The sequence below is a fragment of the Sceloporus occidentalis genome, unplaced genomic scaffold (assembly GCF_023333645.1).
Source record: "Sceloporus occidentalis isolate IW3139 unplaced genomic scaffold, rSceOcc1.0.p SCAF_6, whole genome shotgun sequence".
NCBI classification, from domain to species: Eukaryota; Metazoa; Chordata; class Lepidosauria; order Squamata; family Phrynosomatidae; genus Sceloporus; species Sceloporus occidentalis.
The window spans coordinates 89,654,951-89,672,465 of record NW_028316986.1 but is presented as its reverse complement, the minus strand read 5'-3'; the positions used below and the strand labels follow the sequence as shown (position 1 = coordinate 89,672,465).

Genomic DNA, 17,515 nt, shown 5'->3' with positions numbered 1-17,515 from the left:
TTCAACTTGCTTCTACTGAGAATAAGTTAAAATAGTATGTGGTTTCAGCTCAAACCACAACTAGCTGGCAGCCACCATCACCATTAAACCCACGACCATTCAACTTGTTTGTACAAGCAGCATGACATTATTGCCTGTTAAGGTAGCAATGCCACTTCTAAGAGCCATTCAAGCTCTCTAATACAATACACCTTTTTTTACGTGGGGGATCTGTTCCGGACTCCCCGCCTAAAAAACCCCGGCATATGCTTGAGCCCCATAGAAAGTAATGGGGCTCGTGCATGCAACAGTGGCGCGGCGGTGCGGCAGCGCATGTGTGCCTTGGGCATGTGCCCCCATTCATCTAAATGGGATGCGCCGCCCCGCACACCCTGCATGCGGTTCCTCACAGCTTTCAGCATATGCTGAAAGCTGCGTATAGCATGGGCGCACTGTATCTTTGGCTCCTGTTAACTCATTTGAAATTGTAATTGTGGTAGCTTCTGGTTATATAAACAGTCTAATGCAGTGGTACTGAAACTTTTAGCCATTGGGACCCAATCTTTACATGTGGACATCGTGCCCACCCCCATTCGATGTAGTTTATGAATAAAAATATTTTGTTTATTTAGTCTGCATATTTTCATTCATGCATTCATGCATATTTGTATTTTAAAATTTTATAAGGAAATAACATTCAGATTAGAATCAGTTTTATTTAAGTAAATTCAATACTTAACTCGAACACGTGTAATTTTTTCACATTAAAAAGTTTGGGAAGAGGAGGAGGAAGAGGTGGAATCAGAGCTTCCAAGTCTCACACCTTCCTTAAGCAACTCTCACACCCCTCCTGGGGGTCTCAGCCCATTGTTTGAAAACTACTGGTCTAATGTTCTAGAACATTCAAAGGGTTCACAAGGTTAAGAGGAGAATGATCTAAGTATTCATCTCACCATTTGATCCAACTGAAAGTGCTGGAGAAAAGATAAAGAGAAGAAAAAAGAGAAAAAATAAATGTTATTAAACACATCTAAGATGCATTTCTACAGCAGAACTGCAAACATATTTTGATGAATTTCTATACCATACACTATTGTGTTCTGAGTCTATTTTAAATCTTGTTTCAAAAATATTATAGGCAAACACTTAGGTGCTGACCCAGTTTGTCATGACTAATTTCCATTATGCAAAAGATGAAGCCATTCCAACTGCTTTAAAAAAGGATTTTTTTTTTTAAAAAAGAAACATTTAAAAAGCATGTTTTGGACCACATAAATGGAAATTGATGGCTGAAGACCAGAATTTATTATGCTAATGAGCTCTGTGTTTGTACTCTTGACAGAGCTGTTATTCCATTATTAGTCAGAGCTCATAATGATCTTAAGCTTCCCAGGTTAGACCAGTCTTCCTTTACCTGCTAGCTTTGCTTGGGACTTCCGCTTTTTGCTTGTGACCTTTAAGAAGTCATCAACAAGAAGTTCATTTGCACAAGTTCTTTTGTCTGGATCAGGTTCAAAACAACGCAGTAGGAAGGCTTTTGCCTCTGCTGACATGGATTCAGGAATCTCAGGATGTATTTTGAACATTCCAACCTGATGTAGGATAAGAAGGAAAACAATCCAGAAGTCAGAGAAGTATTTTCCTTAAAATGCAATATTACAACAGAACCAGCATGAACTGCCCCCTCCCACTTTTATTTAAAACATTCTTTCTCTGTAAATAATTAATTTTAAAAAGCAATTTGTTGTTGTGTGCCTCCAAGCCCCTTTTGACTTATAGTGACCCGAAGGTAGGGTTTTCTTGGAAAGTTTCTTCAAAGGGGACTTGCCATTGCCTTCTTCTGAGGCTGAGTGAGTGTGGTTCACCCAAGGTCACCCAGTGGGTTTTTATGCTTGGGCAGGAAACCGAACTCTACTCTCCAAAGTCGTAGTCCAACACTCAGACTACTACATTAAACTGGCTCTCTGAATAATATTTCAACATCTTATTTTCTTCAAAGCATTTTCTTATCTATCTGAATCAACACCACAAATTATATGCTCTTCTCTGCCCTCAAACCAGTGTATCACTTTTTTTGCTCAGCCTTTAATTAGATAACAAAATTTTATTTTACAAAAACATAGCATTTATCTATACAGATATGATCTAACCTTAAACATTGCTGCCTGTGGTTCACCTAGTTCATAAAAGGGAGGTTTCCCTGTGGCCATTTCTATAATTGTGCAGCCCAAGGACCAGATATCTGCAGCTTTTCCATAACCTCTTGGTCCTTTATCAATTATTTCTGGTGCCATATACTGAAGAGTACCTGTTTTTTAAAAAAAAGAAAAGCCAAGAGATTTGTTTCACTTCGGCAAGAATTTCTTTGATCCACAGTAAAACACAACAGAGGAGGTATGCAGTTCATGTTTAAATGAACAAGCTTTTGAAGAGGTTTGGATAGTTGTATATTTATATACATACTTGCTTTATGCACTTTTACTGTAGCATTTATATAGCGTTTTAGAGTCTTCAATTTAGCCTGGTTTAAACTTAATAATCTTAGTTTAATATATGATCTTTCATTAAGTTGAAAAGGAGCTTTGTCCCTGACTACACTTTGTTCTTGCACTTACCTTATACATCTAGCTTGGGTACTTTTGTTTTTATGCTAGTTTCCCATTACAGCCAGACTGTGAAACAGTTTTTTTTTCTGGAGGTGAGCCAGAACATGACACCAGTATACTGTGCTTCAACAAGTCTTGGAAGTGGTCTATGCACAAGAGAAATGGGGAAGGCGCCAGCACCATGCTCATTTTCATGCGTGCATGCACACACACACTGTATCCCATTTTTCATTGCAATGCAGACACAAAGCAGCTTACAATAGTTGTTTATCGAAGGACACCTAGCGAGTATATGGCAGAGGTGAGAGATCCGTACTGGGGACTTCCTAGTTCACAGAGAAGTTTCTAAATACTGCTTCAGAGATTTTTTTGTGGGTTTTTCAGGTTATGAGGCTGTATTCTAGGAGAGTTTATTCCTGACATTTATTCCACCCTTTGGGTGGTTGTTTTTCAGATGATCTACAAACTGACCAAGAAAATCCAGCAAATACTGCACTCAGTGAGGGACAGGAGACACCCTTTCATGGCCACAGGAGTTTACTGCATACCCTGCAGCTGCGGACAAGTCTACATAGGGACCACTAAACGCAGCATCCAAGCACGAATCAAGGAACACGAGAGACACTGCAGACTGGGTCAGCCACAAAAATCAGCAGTAGCAGAAACACATTATAAACCATCCTGGGCAAAAAATGCTGTTTGAAAACACTGAAATTCTACACCATGCCAACAACTATCAGGTCAGAAAGCCACTGAAATCCATAAACACCTGGACAACTTCAACAGGAAAGAAGAAACCCTGAAAGTAAACAAAGTTTGGCTACTAGTCCTGAAAAACACCAAAATCAAGTCACAGCAAATGCAAATCAAAACCACCCAAAGTCAAGGGGATTGCCTAGCAGACAATGGATCACTAATTAAATAGACACCCTGAGGCCTTGCCATTCAACAACAAAACAATACAGTGGTGCCTCGGGTTACGAAATTAATTCGTTCCGCTGTCAATTTCGTAACCCGAAAGGCTTTCGCAAGCCGAATTCCCATAGGCGCTAATGGGGAAAAGCCGCGATTCCGTGTGAAATCGCGCAGAAAAGCACCAAAAGTTTTTTCGTAACCCGAAAAAACTTTCGCAACCCGGAACAATAATTTCCTATGGGTTTTTTTCGTATCCTGAAAATTTCGTAACCTGGGTATTTCGTATCCCGAGGTACCACTGTATACAGATTAATACGTAAATTGCTTCTTCTGAACCAACAGGATATATACCCCACTCTCTTCCATGCCAGCATTCTCTAAAGAAGACAGCCACAGCTGCTGGTGAAATGTCAGGAATAAACTCCTCATAGCCCCCAAAACCCACCAAAACTATGGATGCCAGCTGTGAAAGCCTTCGACTTCACACTGTTACAGAACTTCTCTATTGTCTTGTTGCTTATATTATATTACCTGTATTTACTTACTGATTTATTTCATTTTTATCTTTATTTTTTCGAAGTAGCTCCATGCAGCATACATGGCTTCACCAATCAATTTTATTCTCACAACTATCCTATTAGGTAGGTTAGGTAGAGATAATAGTGGACCAAGGATGCCACTGAGTTTCATGACCGAGTGAGAGTCTGAACTCAACTGTAGTCTGATACCACAATTCATTCCTAACTGTGAACATACACTTATCATTGGCATTATTCATTATCCCCAGCTAGCATGGCCATTGGACCAAGTATGAGGAGAGCTGTAGTCAGCAATAGCGTGGTAATTATATTACACCAAACTGAATTAAACTGCTAAATTGGGTACTAGATTACTGTTAAACTAATTGTATTTTGATGAATTCAATATTAAATTTAATAATATCACCCTAGAAAGATGCTAACGTCCAAACAGATATGTGCTTCCACACACATGCTCCACTTGGCTCCTATGTTGCAAAAGAGAACAGTGCGCACACAATCTGTCAGCCAGCTAAGGATATTCATACATATGACCTCTAGTGTCTCTATATAATATGGAAGGTCAGCTAGCTGTAGCTGTCTGAATTTCTCTTGATTCAGGGACTAGGGATATTTCTGATAACATTTGGGGAAACTGATATGTGCATAATACAGGCAAAGTATTACTTATCTAATGCCAACAACTTGGAGAATAAATAAAACTGCATTCCAGAATACATTTCCATATTTCTATAAACATTTCCATGCCAGTACGTGATTAGGATCACTGTCTACACCAGACTTTCAAATTTGCTTTGTATGGGAGTATCCTTTTCAAAATACGTACATGACTGAATCACAGAAAACACAGTTTTATATAAGGAAGGAAAACACAGCAACCCTGAGATGACTAAAAGCTATCAAGACAAATATCTAATTTATACTTTTGAATATGCTTTACTTTGAAATTGGAAGGTTCTAAGTTTAGAAAGATACCTGTGAATGTTTCAGTGCATGGATTTATTCCAGCCAACCTTTTTGAAGTTCCAAAATCTGAAATCTTTAGCACCCCACTGTAAGTGTTGATAAGAACATTGTCGCCCTGAAGGAAAGAACATTTGGGATTATCTTTGTAATTTATGGCTTATACTGAAAAACATCTTGCAGTTAAAATGAATGCTGAAATGCCAAACAGTGCATTATAAAATAATTTAAGTGGCTATTTGCTACATTTTTTCACAATATTTCTAGTTCAACGAAGCTTTATTTTGAACTGAAACAGTTCCTAAGAGTCTACTATCAAGCTACATTATATTAAGAAAACAGTAAAAACAAAATAATATGAAATGACTCAAAAATGTATGAACATTTCATGGCCTTGTTATTTCTCAAGAGACTTTCTGATGATACCACAACCTGTAGTTGTTTCTCCTGTGTGCATTACTACACAGAGCAGTATCCAAAACATTTCAGGTGAAATTGAATGTCATGTGGATTGATGGCAACTCAGGTTTACAGTTCATCCCCTCCTCTCCCTGCATCCCATGGTATTTTATACAAAAATGTACATTCTTGGCACAAAAAAGTAAAATTTTGGAAGAATAAATGATTTGCAAAAGACTATCCTGGAGAGAAGTGACCAGTGGGGTCCCACAGGGCTCTGTCCTGGGCCCAGTGTTATTCAACATCTTTATCAATGACCTGGATGACAGAATTGGGAGCATACTTATCAAATTTGCAGATGACACCAAATTAGGGGGAATAGCTAATACCCCAGAGGATAGGATCAAGATTCAAAATGACCTGAATAGACTAGAAAGCTGGGCCAAAGCTAACAAAATGAAATTCAACACAGAGAAATGTAAGGTATTGCACTTAGGGCGGAAAAATAAAATGCACAGATATAGGATGGGTGACACCTGGCTGAATGAAACTACGTGTGAAAGGGATCTAGGAGTCCAAGTAGACCACAAGTTGAACATGAGTGAACAGTGTGATGCGGCAGCTAAAAAGGCCAATGCTATTTTAGGCTGCATCAATAGAAGTATAGTGTCTAGATCAAGAGAAGTAATAGTGCCACTGTATTCTGCTTTGGTCAGGCCCCACCTAGAATATTGTGTCCAGTTCTGGGCGCCACAATTCAAAAAGGACATTGAGAAACTGGAGCGTGTCCAAAGGAGGGCGACAAAAATGGTGAAGGGTCTGGAGACCATGCCCTATGAGGAACGACTTAGGGAGCTGGGGATGTTTAGCCTGGAGAAAAGAAGGTTAAGAGGTGATATGATAGCCCTGTTTAAATATTTGAAAGGATGTCATATTGAGGAGGGAGCAAGCTTGTTTTCTGCTGCTCCAGAGAACAGGACCCGGAACAATGGATGCAAGCTACAGGAAAAGAGATTCCACCTGAACATTAGGAGGAACTTCCTGACAGTAAGGGCTGTTTGGCAGTGGAATGCACTTCCTCGGAAGGTGATAGAGTCTCCTTCCTTGGAGGTCTTTAAACAGAGGCTGGGTGGCCATCTGTCAGGGATGCTTTGATTTGGATTTCCTGCATGGCAGGGGGTTTGACTGGATGGCCCTAGTGGTCTCTTCCAACTCTACGATTCTACGATTCTATGATTCTATCCTGAAATGTGGAAAATGATCATGAAATACTGAAAATCTCAAAATTTCAACCATGAGGGGTAGTTTTGAAATTTTTTCTTCTTGTATGCAAAAACAAAATAAGCAAAGATTTATATCCCCATGAAAGTTACTAAATAATGGTAAGGAATTCACCAAACACCGTGGTCTATGTCCTGTGGAGTAAAGTAGGAGGGGCAATCACTTGAAATCAGGCAGAGGAATCTTCTACTGTTTCCAATATGGGAAACTCCCTTTCCCCATCTGATTTATCTCACTGGGGTATAACTTGGGTTTCCCACTGGGGTATAATCTTAAAATTCTGAGACTTAAATCCAGTTCTCTTCCATTCCAATCAGTAAACTTCAGTGCTCCAGCATTTATGAGTTACTATTATCAAGTGGAGAATGATATACTCATTATTTTGTTCCAAATTGCAATCACCTCATATGCACTAGCATGAACCAAATTATTTCAGGGAAAAAATCTACATTAACAATTCATAGTAAGCTTCCCACCTTGATGTCACGATGCACTATTTGATTATCATGAAGGTATTTTAATCCTTCAAGAATCTGTTTGGTATAAAAACCAATGGTTTGTTCATTATCTTTTAGTGGTCCCCATTTTGATCTCAAAAGAGCAGAAAGACTACCTGTAACACAGTGAAAAGAAGAGAATCAAATAACAGTAACAGTACTTAAATGTCTTCTGAATAAAAATGGGAGCATTAGTTTAATATCAAAATCTTCTACCGTATATGACTCACATTCTGGGGAAAAAACAATGAATGCAGTGGACTCCTCCCAGCTCTTGTGATTCAGTTCTGGGCCTGCCCACAGATGGGGGCGGGGGGGGGAATGCAGACAGTTTTGCCCTATAATATTCAATGGGTGGCAACATGTGCACATCCATGTCAGTGCATTCACACACAGCCTTTTAATAATATGGGGCCTGGCAATCCATGAGGAGTTGAATCTGCAGATTGCTAGCCAACTGATATGGTGGGGCCACTGTACTGCTTTTTGTTTGTTTGTTTTTGCTAATGTGTATTTAAAATGAGAATACTTTGCTTACTACAACTGGATGATCTCAAATTTTAATTATTTGTTGGTCATGACAGATTATTAAAGGGAAGAGGTTTTTTTAAAAACCTAACAGATGAAACCACAAATAATTTACTACTGTAAATGACTGAAGTATCAAAATCTTGCATCAAGGGAAAAAAAGTATTCCCACTTCTCTTTCATTGCTTTCAGGGATAACCAAAGATCCAGATTGTTTTAAAATCTATCACTTGGCATCCTTCCATGTGTTAGTTTGCAATACGGAAAGGACAATGTGGACATATTTTCATCCTGCAATTATAGAAACTAGAAACTTGCTATATTTATTGACTACTAAATCCAAGGAACTACAGTGGGAACACACACTTTCTTCACTTCTTAGAAAAAGTGACTTTGGGCTGAAATAGACAGGCCCAAAGGCGCAGCGTTACACCACCCCTGAGAGAGCCAGATTGGGGCCACAGCAACCACACGCCACAGCTCCAATCTGGCCAGCTTCCACCCCAAATAGGAACAGAAAAAGCCACCCCTTTGCCTCTAAAGCTGGCTTTTTGCTGGTTCTGGGGCGAGTGGCATCTGAATGCCACACTCCCAAGTTGCCTGTGGCATGTAATTGCCGGCACAGCTTCCAGGTGATTCGGCCGTGGTGTGCCTATATGTCATGCCCCCAAGCCAGCTAGAAGCCAGCTTTACCAGGCCGTCTGTTTCAGCCCTTTGTGTTTTATACGTTAACATCTACACAACAGACACATGTGAAGAGAAGGGCACAACTGTTTTTAAATACTACTAGGTAAGGGGGGGGGGGGGAGGTAAAGAAAAATCTCATAAATAATTATTCCCATCTCTCTTAAATTATTTATTTGTCATAATGAATCTATCAAAGCAAACAGAAAGTATACTGTGGGTTGAAGCAAGACGTCTACTCAGAGATAATTGAGCTATATTAACAGCTCCTATCTATTTGCTAATAGCTATATCTGAAAATTAAATTCAAGGAATGGTCAATTGATGATTAATGCAGAAATATGTGGGGCACAGTACCCCACCCTTTTGAGATTTTGGTCAAAAGTCAATTCAGAAAGTAGACTCTGTACATGTAACACTTGGCATCTTCTTGGGTTATCCTTCTTCCAATTACAGGAATCTGCATATAGCTCTCCCTCCAACATAAACATCCTATGTACCCTGAACACATGGAGAGATCATGACCACAACTACTGACCATGTTCCCAGCAGTCACACATTTGGCATTCTTTTCTAAAAGGGCTGTATGTGTGTAAAGGCTTCTTCTTAATGTGACCAGAAATCCTGAGGATCTGATTTTGCAGAAAGACCTAGGTGCTATTCTTATTAAAGCTGTACACAGTGCTTTCATGGCCAGTGAGCACATTAATCAGATCTGGCATAAAGTTTCATTCACTGAACATTTGAGGTGAGTTCTCTGAGCACTGCTACAATCATATCAGAAATGAAATATTTATCACTGTGTAGAAATGGAGAGAAGATAGAAATTTTTCAAAAAGGCAGCCATCTATTCCTCTGGTACCTTTAACAGATTTATTGATGCATGAACATGAGCCTTTGTAGATAACAACTTCAAATGTACACAAATCTCAAACTTCAGCTAAAGTTATAATTGTTTTAACAATGGACATTTACAAATATTCTGGCAAGAAATGAAGCAGTTAATACAGGTGTTTGAAGTAAATAAACAAAAAATCCAAGTTTGGTCTCAAAAATTGCAGACTTAAAAAATCTAAGACCTCATACCTCCTGGGACCTGTTCCATGAATATCTTGATGAATCCATCTTCACTAAATGAACCAAGGTATTGAACAATGTTCTTGTGTTTGAGGTGCTTGTGTAAAGCTATTTCTTCATGTAGAGGCTGGGAATATCTGAAGGAAAACAGACCATGTTTCAAACAGCATTTGTATGCAGTAGAGTGTAATGCTGTACTGTAAATTATAATTGCAATCCCAGTAGCCCATGTTTTAAACAGCACAGCAAACTGCCCTGGCAATGTTTGTGAAAAGGAAAGAACTTCCTAACCACATGACAATGCAGAAGAAGTAGGTATAAATCCCGAAGGCTACATAAATCTCATCCCACGAGCACAGAAAAATAAAACTGAAGCTTATCTTTTTGGTTGGATAGTCAAACATAAATGAAAAGCTTTTAAAGTGAGAGGTTTATATGAAATGTCAACTGTGCATGTTTGCCTCAAGTGCAATAACAATTTTTCCCTCTTCATTGAGATATATTCTGTTTCTAGGCATCGCCAACTCACATACTCTTTCTGGCTGCATGTTTTCTGTGTTTTTCTAGCACAGTTGAAATATAAAATTTGTTCCTAGTGATACATTAGCAGCCAACTATTGTAACTTCTAACTCTTGCTTGTATGAGTAGTTATTCACTTATGTAAATAATGAGTTTGTAATTCCAGTGCTGTAGTGTTTGTTGAGCAGGGCACATTATTTATTGGTATATTGTTCTTTTTGCAAAATATTGCAGAATTGATTGTATGATTCAAAGTAAAAGAACTGATTTTGTAAAATTCTATACCTTCATTCCTCTCTGTAATATCATATTCTGTGCTACTGACCATCCCAAGGTGTAAAACAGTTTAAATTGTAAAAAGAGGGGCACAATTCCAGCTTCTAAAACTGAATTGATTCCTTTAGGCCATGTCTGCATAGGCCAAATAAACGTCCTCTCCCCTGTTCCCACATCTAGTAATCCTGATAATGCAGGGCCCAGTCTCCCATTCTGGTGCGAACTGTCCTGATGACATCTGGCCAATTCAGCACCAAACCTGCCATATAGCCCACTAATAATACATTAGTTTAAAATAACTCACCTTTTGCACTGGATCTTCCACAAGTTCTGGAACCCTGCACTGCGGTGCCAGGTGGCTGTTTACAACGTGTTCTCTTGTGCTGCCCATCATCACAAGTTGCTCACAATGAGGTCAGAAGGAGGTCCCTGGCCATGTATTGACACTGGGCACCTGCCTCATTCTGACCTTAGAGCAAGCTACTCTCACCAGTGGTGTGGCACCAGGCAGCATGGCAAGCCATGAGTGTGAACAGCCACCTGGCATCACAATAGAGAGCCCAGGTAATGGGGGGGGGGATCTTGGAGCAGCTCTGGGGCCAGGATATCTGGGCTGTTCCCTAAGTATTCTGGCCTGTGTGGACCCAATAATCTTAACAAGGATGTGCTCTGTTTTTTTGAGGAACTGGGCAAAAGAGCCTGCCCTACTCTTTGGCACTTCCCAGACTACCATGTTAAAACTATGTCAGCAAACATACGTGTGGGAAGCTGTTGTCTATACTGGTCATTACAGAGACAGCAAAGGCTGGAAAAATTGGACATGTTGGCTGAAGGATTCTGGAAACTAGCTCCACATTCAGACAAAGGGTGATCAACTTTGAGGACTATATTATAAACATAATCTCCAAACAAGAATGTCCTATGTACCTGAAAAAGTCTGTACATTGTCTTGATTCACAGTATGAGACAAAACTTTCTGTATCTGAAGTCTGCATTTCATGCAAATGTTTAAACCTTGAAAAACTAAAGTCAAACTTGATTCTTTTTCATCCTGAAAATAGTAAACATAGGGCTGCAACAGACCAGCCACTTCAGCCGACTTCAAACTGGCTTGAGGGTGTGGCGTTTACACATGCCACCCCATCAGGACTGTCTGTTTCACCCCTAACATAGCTAGATATTGCCCCCCTCTTCCCAAATTACAGAAATCTTCCTGTTCTGGAGATCACTAAGCCAAGTTCTCTTTGCTTTCTCTCTACAAGTTTCTACAACTGTAAATACAGGAACATTTATCAGCAATCACCATTACCTTACCTGCTGTCTCTTTCTGGAATTTCTTTAATGGCAATCCTGACTTGATTGCTTAGATCTCGTCCAGCATAAACTATGCCATAAGTGCCTTTGCCCAGAATGACACGCTCACCATTTTCATCATATTCATAGTCATACTGCAGCAGAAAAAAAGCCAAAGGAAAGGAACAGTGATTCTTGTAAGTATTCCAATTACAGTATATGATATGATGAAAATATGGGGAAACAACATCCTATCTCAACAAAATCACTTTCAGTATGAATTGATTTTTTCTTATTACAAACATTTTAGGAAACCATATAATCCAAACAGTTTTACTTCAATTTATTGCTATCCCACTCTCCCAATGGACAATTAGCATTCCCAGTAGTTATTGTTCTTACTCCAGTTTAAAAAATCTACATAAATTGGAGATTTTCTAAGTTATAGATGTGAAGTAACCATGCATAGTATGATGCATTTTATGATGCATAGTAAAGAATGCATGAGGCGCTGGGTTCAGTTTGCAGTCACATGCAAGTGTCTGCCAAAGATTAAAGTAATACTTAAATGACAACACCACCACATTTTTTTTAAAATTAGACTTTACTGGGGAGACACACAGCATATGCATGTTTGTAGCAAATGGGCCATTCCCGAAATTGTAATTAGATACTACTCAGAATGTAGAGATATTTTTTTTCAAAAAAACAAACAAAAACAAAACAAAACTGTGGGATCTGAGAAGGATTTGGGGCACTCTAGAGAAGGTGAAGGGGTATGCTACTTTATGTTTGAACTTTAGGAATATTTTTCCATATAAATGAGATGGGGAAATTTGACTTTTTATCCTGAATAACTAAAGTTAATTTATCCAGGCAGTTAAGAAATAATAGATATTTTAAAGGGAAATACTGAACCTTCTTATAAGATATTTGAGAATTAAATATAAGTCCTCCCTTAATTTAAAAATCTAGCCAAAATGTATGACTTCCTTTACCTCCAAAGAATCTCCATCACAATCGCCTTCTTCTGTGTTCTTTCCTATTTCTTCTGTGATACTATTAACCATTTCAAAAAATCTGCCAATATTCATAAAAATGAAAGGGGTCAGGTTACAATAGAACAAAATATGTGGCTAACATTTCTTTTTGCAGTGGCTAACATTTCTTTTTGCAGTTTAAGACTATTTTCTTATGTTGAGTTCCTGTGTGAATAGGGTCTCTCCACGCAAACAGGGAGCCCTGATTTTCCAGAGTCCTTTCCTTGTGTGGAAATTTTCTAGGTAGTTACAAATTTCTTTTCTTCAGACCTGATAATGTTCACATGGGCAGAGCACCAATGGAGGAGACTGAGACCCAGCATTCCACTTTTTGCACGCTGACTCAAGTAATACCTGAATTGAGGCTGATATTTTTACATCTACACATTATGCAAGTAAGGCAAAAGACTGATCTGAGAGACTGCTGGGTTCCATTAAATACTGCAGGTATATAAAGGGGAAGCTGAATAATTTTATAAATGTTGCTTCATCCATCTAACAAACTAAGACACCATATAGAAGGGTCTCCAAATTTGTTAGCCCAGTCTCAGGAACTTCTTTATATATGTAATCCTTTTAAGCTGTTTTCTTAAACAGTTTTCTTAAACATTTTTTTTAAAAAATTCCATTTGAAGTATGGGAATGAAGAACTCTACCATCTTTACTGTCTCATTTTCTGCAATGCACAGAAGAGCACATTTAGCATGAAATTTCATGTGCACCCATACATCCCATGCAAGCTGAACACAATTGGCCAAAGACAATCCAAGAAGCTGAGGCTAAATCACTAAGGAGCAATTCATAGGATAAATTCCATACATATTGTAGATGACATCGTTTCAAGGAAATGTTTGAAAATAAGAAACGGTGAAAAACTCATACTTTCTGCAGTGGTGTTCCGTACAAAAATATATTTGAAAGTCATCTGAATTGTGCAGCACATACAGGAAACAGCATCGTTCTTCAAATTTTGAAATGCTGAAAGAGAAGCAAAATTAATATGGTTACTCATTTGAGAACTGTATGCTAGAGGCAGTGTTTGCATTTTCAAAAAATTAATAATACTCTTTTGTGCTAGTGTTATAAAGGATGCACCCACCCAAAGGACTGCACTCATCCTTTATGTAAAAATTGCTCCAGGAGAATTTGAGATGTTGCTATTAACATAGGTAGGTGAAGATTTCATGATAGAAGGAATATAATAAAAAACTGTATATTAATATTCCATTCCCTGAGTAGTGTACAAATTTGAATGCTAAATTAAGCACAAAAGATGCCTAGCTTTATAAAAAGAAGTCTCTGAAATGCAGCTGATCAGCAAAATGAGCTATTTTCTAGAGACAATGTGTTTTCATTAACACCATAGGTACTAACACTCAGAAAACTGTGCCGCTATTCCCTCTTTTAGGAGATTTCTTTGTAGAAAGGATGGAAGGGTTACAAGCAGAAGGTAATCTTGTCTGAAGAATTCTAATAAGGGCATTGGCAAATACATTCTGTATCTTCAGTAGATTCTGTTCCCCAATGATTGATTAATTAATTAATAAACATGAGTAATAATTAATAATTAATATAAACAATTTCATTAATATAAACTCATCCTTCAGACCTGTACTTGTCTGTTTGCTTATCCTTTTGGAGGGGGGGTTCATTATCATGAAGAAAGAACCCTAAGAGAGCAGGAGCTTCTACCTAGAAAGAGAAGTCATCATATTCCTATTTCAATAACCGTATCATGCAAAGCCACAAAACGTTACTTCTGGATTGCAGATCCCAGAACCAACTATGTTGGATAAAGAATCATAAGAGCTGTAATTCACAAAGTGTCTTTTCCAAATTTTTATTTGTACTACAACACCCAGTATCCTCCTTCCTGCACTGGATGTTGTAGTCCAAAAAATAAGTTTTCATGCTATAATGCTATAGCAGGAGCCATTAGGGGGCACCCTAGTGCAAACATGAAAGTTGTATTTTTCATGTTCAGTTGCTCTGAAATAAATTGAATTTTCTTTCCTTTGAAAAATCAGAGGACAGTAAGACAGCCATCACTGAACACCTCCTGCTACTTGACTCATTTTTATGAAACTTAAGTTGAGAAAGGAACATGGCAAAACAGCAACAAAAATTCCTCTGCTCTTTATTTGTAACACACAGGTTTTACCACAAATTGAAAAAAACCCACAACATTCTTCTCTACACATCATTCTCAGTATTCCCTATCTAGAATATCTTCAAACTATTCCAGTCTTTAGTATGCAGTCACAGTCCATTAAATCAGAATATATATTATCTCCAATCCTATACACTTACCTCAGTACCACTGAACTGAATGAGGCTTACTTCTACACAGACTTGTATAAGACTGCACAACCACAACTAATTCCCAACAGAATCAAAGACAAATTGTGTTTAGAGACACAATTATTCTCTCTGATTGATTTAAAAATAACAACCTTTCTCTGGGTTGGTATTTTTCATGTTTGTGTCATAAATGTGTCCTCTTTTGTGTTTTTTTAGTATGCTCCTGTTCTTCTTTTGTGTTCCTGGCTTTTTGAGAATGTTGTGAAAAGGTTGTATGTCAATTTGCTTTGAAATAAAGTATGTATAAACTCCAAACATGGTGAAACAATCACAGTGACAACAAATGCTTTTTGTTAGTGTAGCAGTAAAAGTTAGATGTTTACAGTTCAGTATGATATTTTGTTCACAGGAGATTTTGAACTTTTCAAAAAATATTAATGTTCAGAGGCTGAAGTCAATGCTTTTTAACAGTGGAGTTGTTGCAGACCACTCATAGAATCACAGCCCCAGGATGGCTTCGAGATACTCTGGTGGCATGTTGTGTGTAAACGCTGCACTACTGGAGCATCTTGAAGTCGCCCACATGTGGGCAACTGACCAGCCTCCGGGTGTCATCAGTGCATATGGAGTGCAAAAGGCATCTTTAACGGGCTGTCTGTTCCGGCCCTGAGTGAAGAGACTTGATATTTCAAGTTTTCTCCTGAATGTGCCATAGTAGTTTGAGCGTTAGACTATGACTTGGGGGACCAGGGTTCAAATCCCAGCTCAGCCGTGACACCCAAGTCACACTCTCTCAACCTCTGAGGATGGCAATGGCAACCCCCCCTCCAGAAGAAACTTGCAAGAAAACCCCATGATAGAAAGGTCCTCTCCTTGCCAGTTGCAATACAAACTCGGTCCTGTGGCCTACAATGTGATCTTCTAAGAATTTTTTGTATTTTCAATATTAACAATAATACTTCAAACCATCTCCATTCCAGCTAACCCTAAATAACTTTATTTATTTATTTAAATGTACACACAACACTTTTTTGGACCAATTTCACCAAAGATAGAGATACAAAGATGGATACAAAGATGCAATAATATACTATAGTATTATATATATATATATATATATATATATATATATATACACTATAGTATTATATATATATATATATATATATATATATTTCAACATGAATAAAATTAACATATACTTCAATTGCCAGTTAAAACCCACTCCCCTTGTCCAAGTGGTGGTTGAAGCTTGGAATGCCAGTAGTGGGATTCCACATGGCTACAAGCCACTATGTGGTTCCCCTATCATTTGGGACTGCCCTGAGTATATAGGCACTTTCTCCCCCTAAACTTGATCTGGCCCCATGCCAAAACCACCCTAAAGCTGTGACAAAATAAAATTAAATTGGTGCAGAAAACACAGACTTCAGATCCTTTCAATAAACTGTGTGCAATACCAGAGCCAAGAGAGGAAAGGTGAGACGATAATCCAAGCCTGGATGTGAACAGTGTGTGGGGGGAATGATTTTAAGACAGGGTACTAGGTCTGTGACAAGACTTCCCTTCTATGTCTTGAAGTTACCGTTTATCTCTTCCTTACAGAAGAGGCCCCTGGTCATCGACACCACCTTGCTTTCACCCTCTAAGTATACAAGGGCTAGTGTCTGAAGTGTCTTCCTCTTATTAATTCAATATATTAGGTTGTGTGTTTGTCTTTGCCTATAATGTCTAGCATTCCCTCAAACAGAGACTTCTCTGGGGAGCCCTGGTGGTTAAATGTGGTGAAATGCCAGTATTACAGCCACAAGAGTGTGAGTTTGATCCAAGGCAGGACTGCAAGGTCCACTTTGACTTCCATCCTTTCGTAGGTTGGTAAAATGGCAAGTGTCTTACACATTGTAAACCGCTTAAGGAGTGCCAGTTCACTGATAAGCAGTATAGATATATACTTGCTATTGATATATTATAACAAATAAACAGTAACTTTATTGAATAACATTTAGTAAGAAAATAGCTTAGGCAGTTTAATTCCAACTTAGTGTGGTTACATTAATTTAACAGTTGCTGGCCTATCAGTTTCCTCTGTATTAACTTAAGTACACTTGCTGTCCTAGTCAGAATCCTTATCTGACTGTACTGAGACCCTCTCTCTCTCTCTCTCTCTCTCTCTCTCTCTCTCCAGTTTCCCTATTGGCTTGTCAGAATACCTCTCTGCCTCTCTCTAAGGCCCAGCAGATTCCATATCTGACTCTTACTCAAAAGCTCTCCCTTGGTCACTCACTCCTGCTTTTATACCTCCTCCTTCCCCTGAAGCCCCTCCCTCAGTCTGCCTGAACTGTGACTGCCTGCCAGGAAAGCCGGTCTGCCCACTGACTCAATCACAAAGTCAACCCAGGCAAACCCACTCAGAAGCCTGTGATGAGCTCCCACATGGGCTTAGGAAAGGAAACAGCAAGAAGATGGTGCCTTGTTTTCAATCGGCACTTCTCCACCCCCCCAGATGAAAAATGGGCTCCCACTAAATCTGAGAAACATCACAAACCATATAAAATCTCTCTCTCTCTCTCTCTCTCTCTCTCTCTCTCTGTGTGTGTGTGTGTGTGTGTGTGTGTGT

At 38.7% G+C, this 17,515-nt stretch overlaps 1 protein-coding gene across 1 annotated transcript in view; it reads right to left on the bottom strand.

Annotated features, from left to right (window-relative positions):
- MAP3K5 (mitogen-activated protein kinase kinase kinase 5) overlaps positions 1-17,515 on the bottom strand; it is a 155,280-nt gene that overhangs the window by 23,796 nt on the left and 113,969 nt on the right. The window contains exons 13-21 of the mRNA XM_089530296.1: positions 13,480-13,575; positions 12,556-12,637; positions 11,579-11,712; positions 9,478-9,605; positions 7,159-7,295; positions 5,015-5,120; positions 2,130-2,287; positions 1,394-1,571; positions 933-953 (exon numbers count right to left, since the gene is read on the bottom strand). Coding sequence (XP_089386422.1) covers positions 933-953; positions 1,394-1,571; positions 2,130-2,287; positions 5,015-5,120; positions 7,159-7,295; positions 9,478-9,605; positions 11,579-11,712; positions 12,556-12,637; positions 13,480-13,575 — 1,040 coding nt within the window. The remainder of the gene's footprint in view (positions 1-932; positions 954-1,393; positions 1,572-2,129; positions 2,288-5,014; positions 5,121-7,158; positions 7,296-9,477; positions 9,606-11,578; positions 11,713-12,555; positions 12,638-13,479; positions 13,576-17,515) is intronic.